At 43.8% G+C, this 14,889-nt stretch overlaps 1 protein-coding gene across 2 annotated transcripts in view; it reads left to right on the forward strand.

The window, feature by feature from the left end:
* GRM3 (glutamate metabotropic receptor 3) overlaps window positions 1-8,033 on the forward strand; it is a 1,313,590-nt gene extending 1,305,557 nt beyond the window's left edge. For both annotated transcript variants that reach the window (XM_085652908.1, XM_085652907.1), the window contains one exon: window positions 7,565-8,033. In XM_085652908.1, the coding sequence (XP_085509034.1) occupies window positions 7,565-7,641 (77 nt within the window). In that variant the 3' untranslated portion in view covers window positions 7,642-8,033. The remainder of the gene's footprint in view (window positions 1-7,564) is intronic.
* The last annotated feature ends 6,856 nt before the right edge of the window (window positions 8,034-14,889 follow it).

The raw sequence follows: 14,889 nt of genomic DNA on the forward strand, positions 1-14,889 counted from the left end.
GAGAAAAATCAAACCAGGATTTTCTAATAGTGATTACCTCAGCATTTTGTTGTAGAAAAAGTATAGACACAGAGTGAACCTATTGATATTGCAATGCTTATCTTGATTTTCAATTTCGTCTATAGGAAAGAAGAGAATGCCTGACAAAGTTCCACAGTTTGAGGGATAGTTGCATTATACCGATAACGTCATTAAATGTATTCTGTCAGTGTATTTTCAGTTAGCGTTAGTATGCTCAATTCTATACTGTTTTGTTAATTTCTTTGTGTTTGACCAGCACTCACAAATATAATTTTATTGAATCTATCACAGATTGTAAGGAGGATTTGTTTAATGGTCCTGCTCTTCCGGCAAATGAAAGACATTGGTGCAAACTTGATGTTGCAAGTTAAAGCAAGACAAGTTTCTTCATAAATACATTTAAAAATTCTTGAAGTTCATTTAGTCCTTATCATCTACAGACACATTTGGGTTGACCGCATCTTCCTATGATAATCCATTTCTTTTTCTTTATTGTCATTTCACATACTTCCAAGCTGACCTCGGTTAAGTAATAAAATCCAGCCTTTTGAGGTATCAAGGTGAAAGAGGCCCTGAGCTCAGGGGATCCCCTGGAATTTATTGTTACCTGCACAACCCAGAGAGCAATGTCAATCCCATGAATTACCTTCAGTACTCCTTGATCCACAGCTCTAATCATGGAACCCCCAGGGCAGTCCTTGGCATTAAAAAACATTAAGGACATGGCATCAGAAGTCCTGTCCTTAATTCGAAAGGGCTCCCAAATGCCAGGTGTAGGTTGTTGCCCCACCATGAGAGCATTCCACTTGGCACAGCTTGCAACTTGGCCATCAGAAGAACCACTATCAGTCACACTCTAAATGAGGCAGATGGGGCATCAGCCAGCTTTTGACATATTCCTTATTACCAACACTTTATCAACTTCTAAACTATATTCTTAGACATTTCATTCCGATTTGTACCCTCCCCATTGGCTTTCATGAAAATTGCTACCTCCATTTGTTTTTTATGGAAATCACAGGAACCAAATGTTTTGTTGTTTTGATCTATATCTTACATTTTTACAGTTTTTGTAGTTTCCAGTTAAAACAATTTTGCTCTCATTGAAAAAGCTTGGTTTGAATCTCTTACATTCTTTATCTCCTGAATATATTGTTTGAAATGTTGACATATTTATGAAGTGTAGACTTTCTCCTTGGTTAAACTAGCAAAGATTGAGCCAGAGGGCACACTGAAGGAAAGTATTGATTAGCCCCTTCTAGCCCCCTAACCAGGTTTATAAGAACGGAGTCTCAGCACGCATCAAGTCTGTGACTTCTCTTATACCCTCTCATCTAGCATGGTAGATGTAGATCTTTTACAGCTATGATGTAAGAGAGTATGGTCATGAATCATACTTTATGAGGTCATTGCCAGCTACCTTTTCTTCATTTATATATAACAGACATCCTCTTCATCTATTCTATTCTGAAGTTATGGTTTGGGTACTCCTTCTTGGTTCACTCATACTTCAGACTGTGGTCCGGAATTAACACTCCTGGTACCAAACTGTTTGCTCTCTCTATCAGTGGATTACATATGTGTACATTCTGGTGCCATAGTTGGCAAACATTTGTAGCCATTAGCTATCTGCAAGGCTTGCATCTACCATTGTAGTAGTTGAAGGGCCCCCTCTTCAATAGTGGACATTCAATTGGCATGAGAAGGGATATGCAGTTAACGTTAAGAAAGTGGGTATGAGTCCAACAGAGGAATAAGGCAAAAAACATGTTAGGGTAAAACACAGTTTCAGTCATTTAAACCTAGGCTAAACCCAATAGTAGGTATGACACACAACAGACAAACTTACCTTAGAAAATGTGTAAAGTATTTAGCAGCAACAGAACAATTGCAAGGTCAAAACACAACATAATAGAAATTCCGCAAGCAGTTTAAAAAAACGGAGGAAAATTTAGCGAGCAACATGACACCAAACAAAAATCCAGTAAGGGGAATCAATGTTTAAAGAATTAAGGCAAAAAGTGGCAAGAAAAATTAAAGTTCCTGTTAGAAGTTACTGTTTGTGGTTCACCAGTGCCTTGGATTGATTTCAGGCCAACTGCAATAGAGCGCTGGTCGAAAACACCAAGAGGCTCACCTCAGTCAAAGATTTTATCTTCTGATTTAGTCTCTGAAATTAGGTCAAAAACCTCCTGCAGGGCAGGGCCTCAGATTCTATGCAACAAAGTCCACTCAAAGTCGTATAACTGTTAGATGAGATCTCGCTGAAACCATAGGTTTTGGCAGGAAAAGCTCTGAGTGGGAAAATTCAAATATTAATAGCCTCCAAAGTCCTCTCATCGGGCAGACACTTTCCGCACCTTTGCCTGGTCAAGATTTCCCTTTTGAACTTTGTCTCTTTTTTGGGAGTTCAAAATCCTCCAGTGGGGCAAGCCTAGAATCTGTATCCAACTAAGTCCTGTCCAAGTAAGACACCTTTTTATGCTTTCTGGAGTAGCTACTCTTGGTCACTTCTAAGCATCCCAAAACCTCGGGAACAGGGTCCACCAGCAGGCTCAAATCCCTATCCTTTTGCCACTGGTGAGCTAGGTACTTCAGGAAAAAGGCCTCTTGCAGCTTGTTGTGTCCCTGTAGCCACATACGAGGTCAACAGCTTTGGAGTTTACTTCTTAGTCAAGTGGGAGTGGGTTCAGCACTTGAGGTGACCACACAGGTGTCAAACAGCAATATCAGTCTTCTTCTGTTCATTTACAGGTCTAGAAAGGGTTTGTCTGAGCAGTAAGTGAGTTGCCACTTTTGTAGGATTCTCTAACCAGTGGGTGTTGGTGACTCCTGGGCACTTCCTAACCAATGACAAAAAGCACATCATGTTTCTTCACTACAAACTATAAAAACATACACTATTCTGAGGCAAACCCCACACAGAATAACTTTTCTGCCAAGGAGGCTAGTGCTTTGCCAGACAGGGCTGTTTTAGGTATATAAGCAGTGCTTCTCAACTACACCAAACTAGTTCTGGTACCAGGTTCCTCTTCCACTAGGCTATTGCCAAGCTACAGATCGTCCCGGGAACTAAGGTGTCTCTACCCACGACTCCATTTACATTAAACTATGAATAGGTAGGGCTCACTCTGGTCCCTTTCAAGTCAATGATTTACTTGGTGCCTCCCCAAATGATCTTTCTGAGCTTAATTTGATGTAAATATTACTGTGGCTGACATCCAGATGTAAACTCTTCTCACTCCCAACGCCTGTGTTGTGGGACTATCTGCTTCGGAGTCTCTTCTGCTGTGACACTCAGCCTTTCAAGAGGAACAGGAGAGAGAAAAGTGCACACTTCAAAAGAAGCAGAACCCCAACATCAAACTTCAAAGACCCAGAGCCTAAATCACATTTAATGTCTGGAAATGGTCTAAAAGAAGGCGAGGTTGAGACCCCAAAATTTGTAATCTACCAAGTGGCCAGACAAACTGTGTGAGAAGGGGAAGCTCTTCAGTGTCCATGACTGGGGACCATGTCCTGCTAGTCTCCCTGCTGGGTGAGGGTATATCAAACAAGGAAACCAACACCACCTGCCCTGTAGCACCAGTGCCTGACTGCTTGCCAAGATCAATGTGCCCTGTGAGGAAAAGGAGAGCCTAGGAGGCAGCGAGGTTCAGTGGGGGGCTCTGCCGAGAGGACTCCCGGTGCGAGGTGTGAGGGGGTGGCCACGATGGCCTGAGCCGTGAATCAAGTTTTGTATGCGGAGTGTGATGCCTGTATCACCTTGTTGTGGTGACCACGTATGCCAGAAGAGGCAGAAGAAGTGATTGTGCCGACAAAGCACCAAGGCTTTTGTAGATCATAGCGCTGACCACATATGCCAGAAGGGGTTGCAGGTATCAAGTACTGCAAAGTTTAGCCATTGCCTGGGAAAATTAAAGCTGCAACCTGCGGGTTAGAGCTGAAGCACTGAGACCTGTCCCGTGGACTCCGGAGGACATCACAAGGACTTTGCTCTGTTGCTGGGACCCAATCAGGACCATGAAGATCAACCTCCTTCCCGTGTGTGGGAAAAACCTAGAGCACCTACAGTTGCATTTGATGTGCCACTCAGGAGCGAACCTGCGTCTGGTGGGTGCTGCTGTGCATCCCACATGGAGACTGACTGAACCAAGCAGTACTGGAGCACTGTAAGTGCCTGCAGTCAGGGCCCCTGCTGAAACGCTGAACTCTTTCTTGCTCCTGGAGTAGGTAAGACTTGATATGGGCCTGTTGGGCTGCTAAAGCTGCTGCAGCACCATAGACACTTGTCACTATTTCCTAAAAGTCAGAGTGGGCTCTTGAGTAAGGCCTACTAGAGAGCATTCTCTGGATGTGGCCACAGGTGAATGGGGAATAACTCCGACCACAATACAAGGAAGAGAGTGGGGTAGACATTTGCCAGTTAAACTCTAGACTCCCAACCTTAAGGGGATAGTGTTATTGCTGATGAATGTCACAATACTTCTTTGAATGCATAGAGTTAGAAATAAAATACTTGTTTTTAATATAAAAACAAGTATTTGACTAGACCTTGATTTATTTATATTACTAAGTTCACTTTGAGTTATGAGACATGTTCACTACACTAACCTGTGTCTACACTCCCCCCAAACCCTCCCTCCCCACCCCGGGAGGTTCTAACTGCTCGTCCACAGCTACCACTGAGAGTCAAGTGCAGAAGAGGACCTTGGCCAAGTTGCTCAGGATCCATAGTAGGTGAGGCCCCGAGATATTAGGAGTAAGAAGCCCCTGCATGTCCCTTGGCCCTCTGAAAGGGGTCCTGACACTTGTTAAGTGACATTCCCAAAAATATATCCTTATGCCACTTTGCATGATTCTGTGCAATTTGTGTCCAAAAATGTACTAAGAATGCAGAATCCATGGTAAAAGTTGACTGCGAATGCACAGGAACAATAGAATGCAAGCAGCTGTTGTTCACGGTTCTTTTGTTTAAATACGTTTTTGAATCAAACAAATTGATGTGAGAGTGCATTTCTCACTAAAATATAATGCAAGGGGACAGATTTGTATTGTGCCTACTTGCATGAAATCTCACATATTTTTGCTGTAATTTTGTGAAATTATCAATGTCATCCACCACAATATAGAACAGGCAGCTCATCTTTAGGCAAGTTTGGGATTTGTGACACCTCACTTCGGTTTTCACCATCTTGACTAGACTGCACAAGTCCCAATCTAGCCTTCTTTTTCTCCAAGGTCAGCTTCTCTTCCTTCGGCCTATAGCATCCAGCTTGTCCTGAAGCGTGTTTTGTGCTGTATTGTGTCTGGTGGACTGCCAGCTCAGAAAGGCTTGGACTATTGGAGCCCACATCACTCCCAGCCCTAGAAGTACACTAAAGAGTTTTGCTTCGGACGGCCTTCCCCTGCCTCCTCCTGATTATGGGATTCCTCATTCATCTCTGAGATAGTCTGTAACTGGTAGACCTTTTCCACTGAGGGCGGTGTGGAAATCCTCCTTCCTGGACTCCCTGCTCAAATTCAGCCATCTCCGCTTGCACATGGTCCCTTATAATTTAATTAAGATCCTGAACTTTCTCCAGCTTCCCTTCCTGAGCAGGTGAGAGTCAAATGCCTCACACCCAGGTCTTCTTCCTAAAATGCTTAAGCCATTGTTTTCACACCTCATTAAAGAAAAGTACTGACAATGACTACCTGCTGGCAGGTTAATACAAATGAGTGTACTGGAAATTCAGGCAAACAAAGTCACCCTTTGCGAAAGTCACTTTCCATAAATATTCATTAAAATTCTGATTCATCACTGAATTGGATTTTTAATAAACATTAAAATAGTGGGTGAATTATTGTGGAAGCTTGTTTGAATCAAGAGAGGATTATAATTTTATTCTAAATGTTAGTTTTTCCAACAGGAAAGATACTTCCCTTTTACAGTGAAAACAGCTTTTGGGGGCTAGTCACTGTCCTTGCATGTAACACTTTTAAATACATGCTACCCTATCTTGTGTGGCTACAAGGCCTACATGGAGTGGCTTATTTATTATCTAAAAGTAGGGTTCTTTTCTGTCAAAAATGGTTATTTTGACTGGTTTGCCTGCTGTTTTCAAATGTTTAACATATAGGTAAAATTGTAGCCATGCTTTCTTTGTCAGTCTATTGAATGGCACAACAAAGGTGGCAGTATGCTTCCCATGCCATTGGCATATTTGCTGCACCACATACTATGAGCTTACTGGAAAGTTAAAATGCCACTTAGAGGATAGCCAATTTTACCGTGATTGGGGGTCACATACATTGGGCCTGGATAGTGTACAGAGTTTAAAAAAACAGCAGCAGCAGTCGACAAAAATGGGGGCGGCCATGCGAAAAGAGGCATTTTCTCATACTCAGCAACCTCTGGCCAGTGAAGGACTACAGGTAACCTTTCAATAGCATGTTTTTAGTGGTTTGGAAGAAGAAATGCTTGAGATGTAAAACCAATCTCTAAATTATTACTAGGGCTCCTGGTTTTATGGTATTTAATTTTTGAACATTTCCGTCTGTATTTATCCATATTTATTTTTTGCCTAACTCATTCGTATTTATCCATATGTATTTTGTGTTTAGTGAACAGATAAGGTGATAACGCTTATATTTCCGCATTTATTTAACTGATAAACATGCACTCATACTTTGAGGCCTGTTCAGTTTTAGCACATTACACAGCCTAAAAAAATAAATAAACGCATATGAAAAACTGCATAGTACCACAAATATATGTTGAGCTATGCAGTAATTTAAGCAAATCTCATTGAGCTTTGTAACTCCCCATACTGCTAATATGTACAGCTACTGGCCTGAAAGTCATCAATATGGGTATGAAGAGTCACTCAAAAGAAGCCAATTTTTCTGTGTTTTTCCGCTTTTAAAAATAAATACAGACAGGTAACACAATGTTTTCTGTCTGCATTTATCTGCAAAAATCGGTAAAAACTGAAAAAAGGAGCCCTTAATTATTACCCTTTTCTATGGACATTATTGATTGTAAAAGTATTTATGGTATAATTCAGGATTTCATGTTTAGACTTTGGAAACTTAAGAAAGGAAAAAGGAAGAACAGAAATATGGTAAAAAACGTTAGACCATGATTCAGTACTGCTAAACAAAGGCATGCATTTCAGGGGGATGGGAGGTCATCCCATAGTGAGAAGTACAAAATGGGGCAGAAATCATTTATGGTTATTAGACAAATGAGCAGCCGCGGCCCGTGGAGGGTGTTCCGTGGGGCGGAAAGGCGGGGCGGGGGAGGGGCAGCGTGGGGGGTACAAAAACCGGAATAAGGATAATTGGAGGTAAGTAAACAATTAAATAAGTAAAACGAATTTCGTAGCGCGCGCTGCATTGCAAAATGTGTGTCACACGCTGTCTCTTGGATTACAGAAAGTATATAATTTACATCTAAAGTACACCACATTCTGTATAATAGATACCTGTTCATTGTTATTATTACTATGAAACATAAACACTAACTTAAAGTGTATAACATTATTCTTTGTCTTTCTAGCATCTACTATTGCACACTGTGTACCAGCCGTCTGCAATGGAGGAGAAGTTCTGGACTCAACCACATCCTCCCTGTGATTGTAATCAGCGTTTCAGTTTCAATTTTTTTAGACTGTTAACAAAATATGCACATGTAGTGCAGTTCTGAAAACAATAGTCACTTTATTTAGGTACTGTTGTAATAAACTATTTTTAACGACTGTATATACCTCTGTAACAAGACTTTGTAGAAAAGGTTCCATTGCCTTTGTTGTCAAGATGTCCTGTTTATCATGTACATGATAACTATGGTTTACATAGCTATGGCTTGGAATCAAAGGTGTGGTCCATTGCTGATGGCTCTGCCACATAAGTAGCCTAACTTTTGCACACTGGATCTTTTTAAGTAAAATGGAATGAGTTTCTTTTTTGTATAATTACAGTTGCATTATTTGTAACTGATTGGTTTTTGAGCACAAGGGAGCATTAATGTAAAGATGTCAGTAATAAAATCTTACTTATGGTATTACCAAATGGCTTTTATTTCAATTATATTAGAAAGCACAAGTGGTTATAAAGTCAGCTAAGAATGAATCAAATTATGCAGCTCTAAAATAAGGGCATCTTTGATTAAAGATTCTAATCATCAATTTACAATGCATTACGAACAGTCTACGTAATACACTGGGCCCATATTTTTAGAAATCTGCTATGGAATACACAAATGTTAAAAGTGAAGGTGAAAATCATGTATATGATGTAATCCTATACGAATCCAACTATCATAAATTAACCAAATAATGTATACAAAATGAATAGCATGACCCGCATTATCTAAGAGGCACAAGAGATGATGTGAGGAGGCGTCTACGTGAACTTTGTATACACATGATAGGTGTGCATTCTTACACACACATTAGGAATAAGTCCTTATTTTCAGATTTATACTGTTTCTGTTCACCTTCAAAGCTCTATCATGTGATATATTGGACAAAATACCCCCTAGCATATGCTTTAATGATATTGAAGGTCACAGAGGAGTTTCTTGGCACTATAGCGGCATAGCCGTAAAAGCCGAGATTCTTTACAATGTCACAGAACTCTGAGGTAACTTCAAGTATTCTTTTATTCCTCATAACATATGGTTACATGTGCACATCATTACTTCCCCATTATCACCTTTTAAGATTATGGCTCTATCCTTCTCATGAAAGATATCCTCGGTAGCAGACATGAAGAATAAATGTGAAATTTGTTCTGTTAATGCAGTTTGAGGGGCTCATTTTGATGTCGGGCGGAATTGCTTCAGCCCAACACCGACTTGGTCCTGCGACTGACTGACACCTGGTCGGTGGTCCCGACTGACTCATATGCTCTCTTTCCTCAATGGGAGCTCGTGTTATGGCCATAAACTGGCCGTAACACAAGTTCCCATTGAGGAAAGGGAGGTGCAGTTCATCCCTGCACCCCGTGGCAGGCGCCACAAGGTGCCTGCCACAGGGAGCAGAGATCAGATCAGATCAGGGAGCAGAGATCAACAGCTGCGGCCTCCAACTGAAGGCCGTGCGCCAAAGGGGGCCCTGCTGGGGGCCCCCAAACACGCATTCCGACATGGTTTCCTTGTTGGACAGGCCGGCATGAAAACCATGTCGGAAACCGTGCATCGTAATCTCAGGGGCAGAAAGGCCCACCCAAGAGTTTACTAGCTGCTGCTGACTGGCAGATGGGCTCTCTAAGCCCATCGGAAGCCAGCTGGAATTACCGTTCGTCTTACTTTCTGACTGCCTCCATCATAATGAGGCGGTCAGAAAGTAAACCAAGCGGCCCATTGCGATGTGGCCCGAAGGCTCCGACCGCTGGTCGGAGCCTTTACGGGCCACATCGTAATCGGCCCCTGAGTTTCAAAATGTGTGGCTACTTGCAGATGAAATCCCCCCTTTCTTGTAATGAATCAAGAAAAAAATAGTACTACCATGAACATATTTGTAAGAAAATGATCAGAAGTACGTTTCAAAACTAATGTTCATTTTCTTTAAGTAACATTTGCAATTTGGCTCTCTAACCATCCTTTCACGTAGTCTGCTGGCAGCAGGTACTGTGACGTCACAACTTAAAACTTAACTGTAAAGTATGTTTGCTAGTTTGGCATTACAGTAATTAATGATTGAACTATGTGTAGTAAATACATTTAAGACATCTTTTACACAGAGAATGAGAGCTTCAATGTATTATAAGCATTTAATACTGTTAATTCACTATAATTTCATCAAGGACATATACATGAAGCATCAGACCCTCATGTCACACCTAGGTGCCAATTACGATCCGGTAAAAAAAATTCCCGTACGACTCGTATCCGGTCTTTTTACCGTACAAATCGTACAAGTGCCGTACGAACTGGCAATCACGATTCGCATGGTAAAAAGTCCATACGAACCGCCTTGGGAATTAGTCCCCACACGTCCTCGGGTCGGAAAATGTGTCCGACACGTCCTCGGACGGTTTACCGTACAAACGTGAACAGTCAAGTCCGACCGAGGAATCACGATCCATCCCGTGCGTCCGATGTCACAACCGTATGGCTAAAAGACCGTCCGCACCGAACTCCAATAGCAACCATGGAGACGTCCAAACAGGTGCCCGGTACGCGCCGTACCCCCCCAGCCCCCGCATGTACGCGCCATACCCTCCCAGCCCCCGCATATACGCGCCGTCCACCCCCAGCCCCCGCATGTACGCGCCATACCCCCCCCAGCCCCCGCATGTACGCGCCGTACCCCCGTGTATGTACACCCGAGTACGTGTCGAACCCCCCCGTGTATGTACACCCGAGTACGTGTCGAACCCCCCGTGTATGTACACCCGAGTACGTGTCGAACCCCCCCGTGTATGTACACCCAAGTACGTTCGAGTCGTACCCCCACCCGTGTATGTACACCCGAGTACGTTCGAGTCGTACCCCCTGTGTATGTACACCCGAGTACGTGTCGAACCCCCCCCGTGTATGTACACCCGAGTACGTGTCGAACCCCCCGTGTATGTACACCCGAGTACGTTCGAGTCGTACCCCCCCGTGTATGTACACCCGAGTACGTGTCGAACCCCCGTGTATGTACACCCGAGTACGTGTCGAACCCCCCCGTGTATGTACACCCGAGTACGTTCGAGTCGTACCCCCACCCGTGTATGTACACCCGAGTACGTTCGAGTCGTACCCCCGTGTATGTACACCCGAGTACGTGTCGAACCCCCCCGTGTATGTACACCCGAGTACGTTCGAGTCGTACCCCCACCCGTGTATGTACACCCGAGTACGTTTGAGTGGGGGGTACGCACCGTACATACACGGGTGGGGGTACGACTCGAACGCACTCGGGTGTACATACACGGGGGGGTTCGACACGTACTCGGGTGTACATACACGGGGGGGTTCGACACGTACTCGGGTGTACATACATGGGGGTACGACTCGAACGTACTCGGGTGTACATACACGGGGGGGTTCGACACGTACTCGGGTGTACATACACAGGGGGGTTCGACACGTACTCGGGTGTACATACACGGGGGGGTTCGACACATACTCGGGTGTACATACACGGGGGGGTATGGCGCATACATGCGGGGACTGGGGGGGGTACAGCGCGTACATGCGAGGGCTGGGGGGACGGCGCGTACATGCGGGGGCTGGGGGGGGTACGGCGCGTACATGTGGGGGCTGGGGGGGGACGGCGCGTACATGCGGGGGCTGGGGGGGGTACGGCACTTACCGGGCCACCTACTCTGGTCATTTCGCGCCGTACTTCGCATTTCCGGCACTTTTTGGGTGCCGTAAAAATATTGCCGTCCGGACTGCTGTCGGTTCGAATCGTAATTCCTGGTTCGTGAAACGCGGCCAGAGAGCGTCCCAACGTCACGTCGGCGCATTCCCCGGATCCCATTTGTATGTATCTTTTCGTCGTCCGGTGTTTTGTACGACTCGTACGGAAATGGTGTTTCCGTGCGAATCGTGATTGCATGTTTGTAAAGTTTTACGACCGGGTACGAGTCGGACGGAAAAAAGCCTCCGTCCGATGGTTCGTACCCGGTTTTTGCCGGATCGTAATCGGCACCCTAGTCTCGACACTTGGCCAAGCATGAGTACCCCACTACAGTGCATGGCGTGGAAGAGTTTACCACCCTAAAATCCTTAGATGTGTTCTTTTTATAATATAATGTATGATAAAGAACTTGGAATTGGCATTTCCATGTGCATAAAAATCCCAGACGACAGTGCTCCGCCTAGGCTCAATGATAAAAAATGCATTGAGATTCCTGGAAGTGTTCGATTTTCCCAGTAAATAGGCTCCTTGCAGAATGCACGTAAAGCCATTCTTATATAACAAAGGCATGTTATCCCAGATTTCTCTTGGGGAATGGTATGTAATAAAAACCATTATACCTCAAGACATCCTACACCGGCTTGCATCCATTAGTCGCATTAGAGACTACAGTTATAACTGAAATTATGCGCATTTTCCACCCAGTTAACAACTGAAAAATGTAGGTTACCATCCCTAGCTTTCTACGTCAGTTTTCAGGACACTTTGTCAGTTTTTATGGTAGATGCAATCAATGCGAAACAAATTAGGCTATTCCTCAAGTCACCATATGCATCAGATGTCGGTAAAAGGTGCTTTAGATTTTGAATCATCATTACAGGCGACTGCACGGGCCAAAGTAAGGGGCATTTGTACGAGGAAGTGGCGGAGTGAGGCAGTCTCACTGCGCCACTTCTGAAACGCAAGGCAGCACCATATTTACAACAATGTGGTGTGGCCTTGCGTTTCCCCCTGTGCTGGCACTACACTTAGCAGTATGGCGTCAACGTAGGTGTACGTGCAGGGGAGGATTGTTTATGTGTAGGAAGGTCCCCCTTCCTGCACATAAACAATCCTAAAATGCCATTGTGTCACTTTTATGTGTGCTGCTTCATGAAGCACACACGAAAGTCACAACATGGCATTTTTTTACAGATTGTTTATGTACAGGAAGGGACACTTTCCTCTACATAAACAATCCATGGCAGTTTGCTTTTTCCATGTGTGCTGCACAAGACAGCAGACATGGAAAAAGTAAAAACGAGGAGAAATATTGCATTTCTCCTCGTTTACCAAGTTAAGAACAGGTTTTCCCTGGTCTTAATTTTGGCGCTGCCTCCTATTTACGCTGCGCTTGTACATAGGGATCACTGTCAAAATCAATGTGTGTTGCGGTGTCACACCCACCACAACACCTACTGCACGCCCCTTTCACACTAACCAAAGCATGAAAGGGGGCCTTATTTATTTATTTTAAGTGGCTTATCGCTGCCTTGTAAATAAGGCTAAGCCCCTATCGCCACCACAACGTCGGAAAAAGTTACATTGTGGTGGTAATAGGGCTTGTACATATGCTCCAAAGTTTTAGTAACAAAGTAAGTTCATTTAGAATCTTTATCTTTTGAGACGATAGTATTCATTGACAAAGTTGTAGCCTGAGGCGGACAAACGCAAGTAAATTTTTTTGTCAATTTACTTAAAGCATTGCAATTTCCAACCCAATTACCATTCAATTTAATACACAAAAATTTCAAATTAAAAATGAAATCATTTAGTATATATACATTTGTTGCATTTGAATCATTAAATTACAATACAGAAATCTACACAATTACCCCATGCTGCCCTTGAAATAGTAACTGAAATAATTATTAGAAACCTCAATTCTGTTCCCTGACTTTAGGTTCTGTTGTTCACTGCCTAATCGATTTGGAGACTTCTTGACTCTTCAGAACTTCATTTATCATGACATTATCAATAGTTTTTTTTTACTCAGTCTTCGTTATTGATAAGATGTTTTAACTAGTTCCTAGTTCGTAGCCTCATTCATAAGCTTTAAAATGATGCTTACAATTATGTATCATGAGTGCTCAGTAGAAGAGTTTACAGTCTGGTTAGACAAAGGCACACCATGTTCACAAAAAGAACCAGAATAGGTGTTCCTTGTGTAGCCTTCACAGATACAATGCTTGTGCTGTTCGTCCTCCATGTGTGTCTCGCAAGATGTTTCAAAGTCTTTTCTCAAGTCCAATAACTCCCCAGAGAAGGTAAACCTTGGCAAACCTCGAAATGTTGTCTTGGCAAAAGCGAATAAGGTTTCACCACCCACTACCTAAACATATAGGATGTAAGAAATCAGGTTATTGGTTGAGGGGTTTGGAAGCACCACTCAAGCAACAACCACAATCCTTGTATGGGTAAACCATGAAAGTCAGTAAATTAACCTGTGCTTACCCCTTTCTTAGCTTGACGCAAAAGCAGTCACCTTTTACTTAGAGGCAATGTGTAAAGTATTTAAGCAGCACACAAACAGTTAAAGAATGAAACCACAACACCCAACAACCACAACAACCATCGCATACCAATTTAGAAAAACAGAGTTAATTTTAATAAACAGACTGATTCTATCAGAAGATAAAGTGCCTAAAAGCACAAAGCACCAACTGAAGCTAACTGGGCGCAGTGGACTGGGACAAAATAACAAGTTCAGGCCGGCCAAGATGGAGTGTAGGCCAGGCACAGGAGCAAGTTTAATCCTGTTGGGAGTTGTACCTTATGTCCTCGATGAGAGATCTGCGTGGCGTTACTTTGTGAGGCTTTGACTGGCTCTGCATCAGTTATGATGAAGCTTTCAGCTGTGTGGCGAGGCTTTGCACTGCTCATCGTCAGTTCCGATGAAGCTTTCAACTGTTCAGCGAAGCTTTGTGGTGTTTTGCATCACTCAGTGCTGGTTTCGATAAAACTCTCAGCAGTGGCGTAACAAAAGCCCCCGCACTGCAGGGGGACCCGAACTCCAGGGGTCCCCATCAGCACTGTACACTGGCCTGAGCACTCCTGAGTAGGTCCAGAGGGTGGCACCTCAATGTACTTTGTAGGGGGGCCCCCTCAAGTTACATTACGCCACTGACTCTCAGCGGTGGGGAAGGCTTTGTAGGAGTTTGCGTCTCTCTGTGTCATTTCCAATTAAGCTTACAGCTGTGCGAAGAGCCTTTACAGGGCTTTGTGTCTCTTCACTCTGGCTTTGATGGAGCCTTCAGTTAGGCAAGGAGGAAGTCTCTCTGATGCCAGCCAAGGGTCTAGGACCTGGAGAGGTACCTCTTGGTGATCATGGGCTTACTCCGGCAGGGTCCAGGGAGGTCTAGGCAGGTCCAGTGCAGCAGGTAAAGTAGGTAGATGCAGGGTGGCCTCTGGAGCTTGTTGTGTCCCTGTAGCTCAGACAGAAGGTCAACCAACTAACCCTTGGAGTCACTCAGGTAGTCTGGGGTAA

This window comes from Triturus cristatus, chromosome 4_1 (genome assembly GCF_964204655.1).
Source record: "Triturus cristatus chromosome 4_1, aTriCri1.1, whole genome shotgun sequence".
In the NCBI taxonomy this organism is placed as follows: domain Eukaryota; kingdom Metazoa; phylum Chordata; class Amphibia; order Caudata; family Salamandridae; genus Triturus; species Triturus cristatus.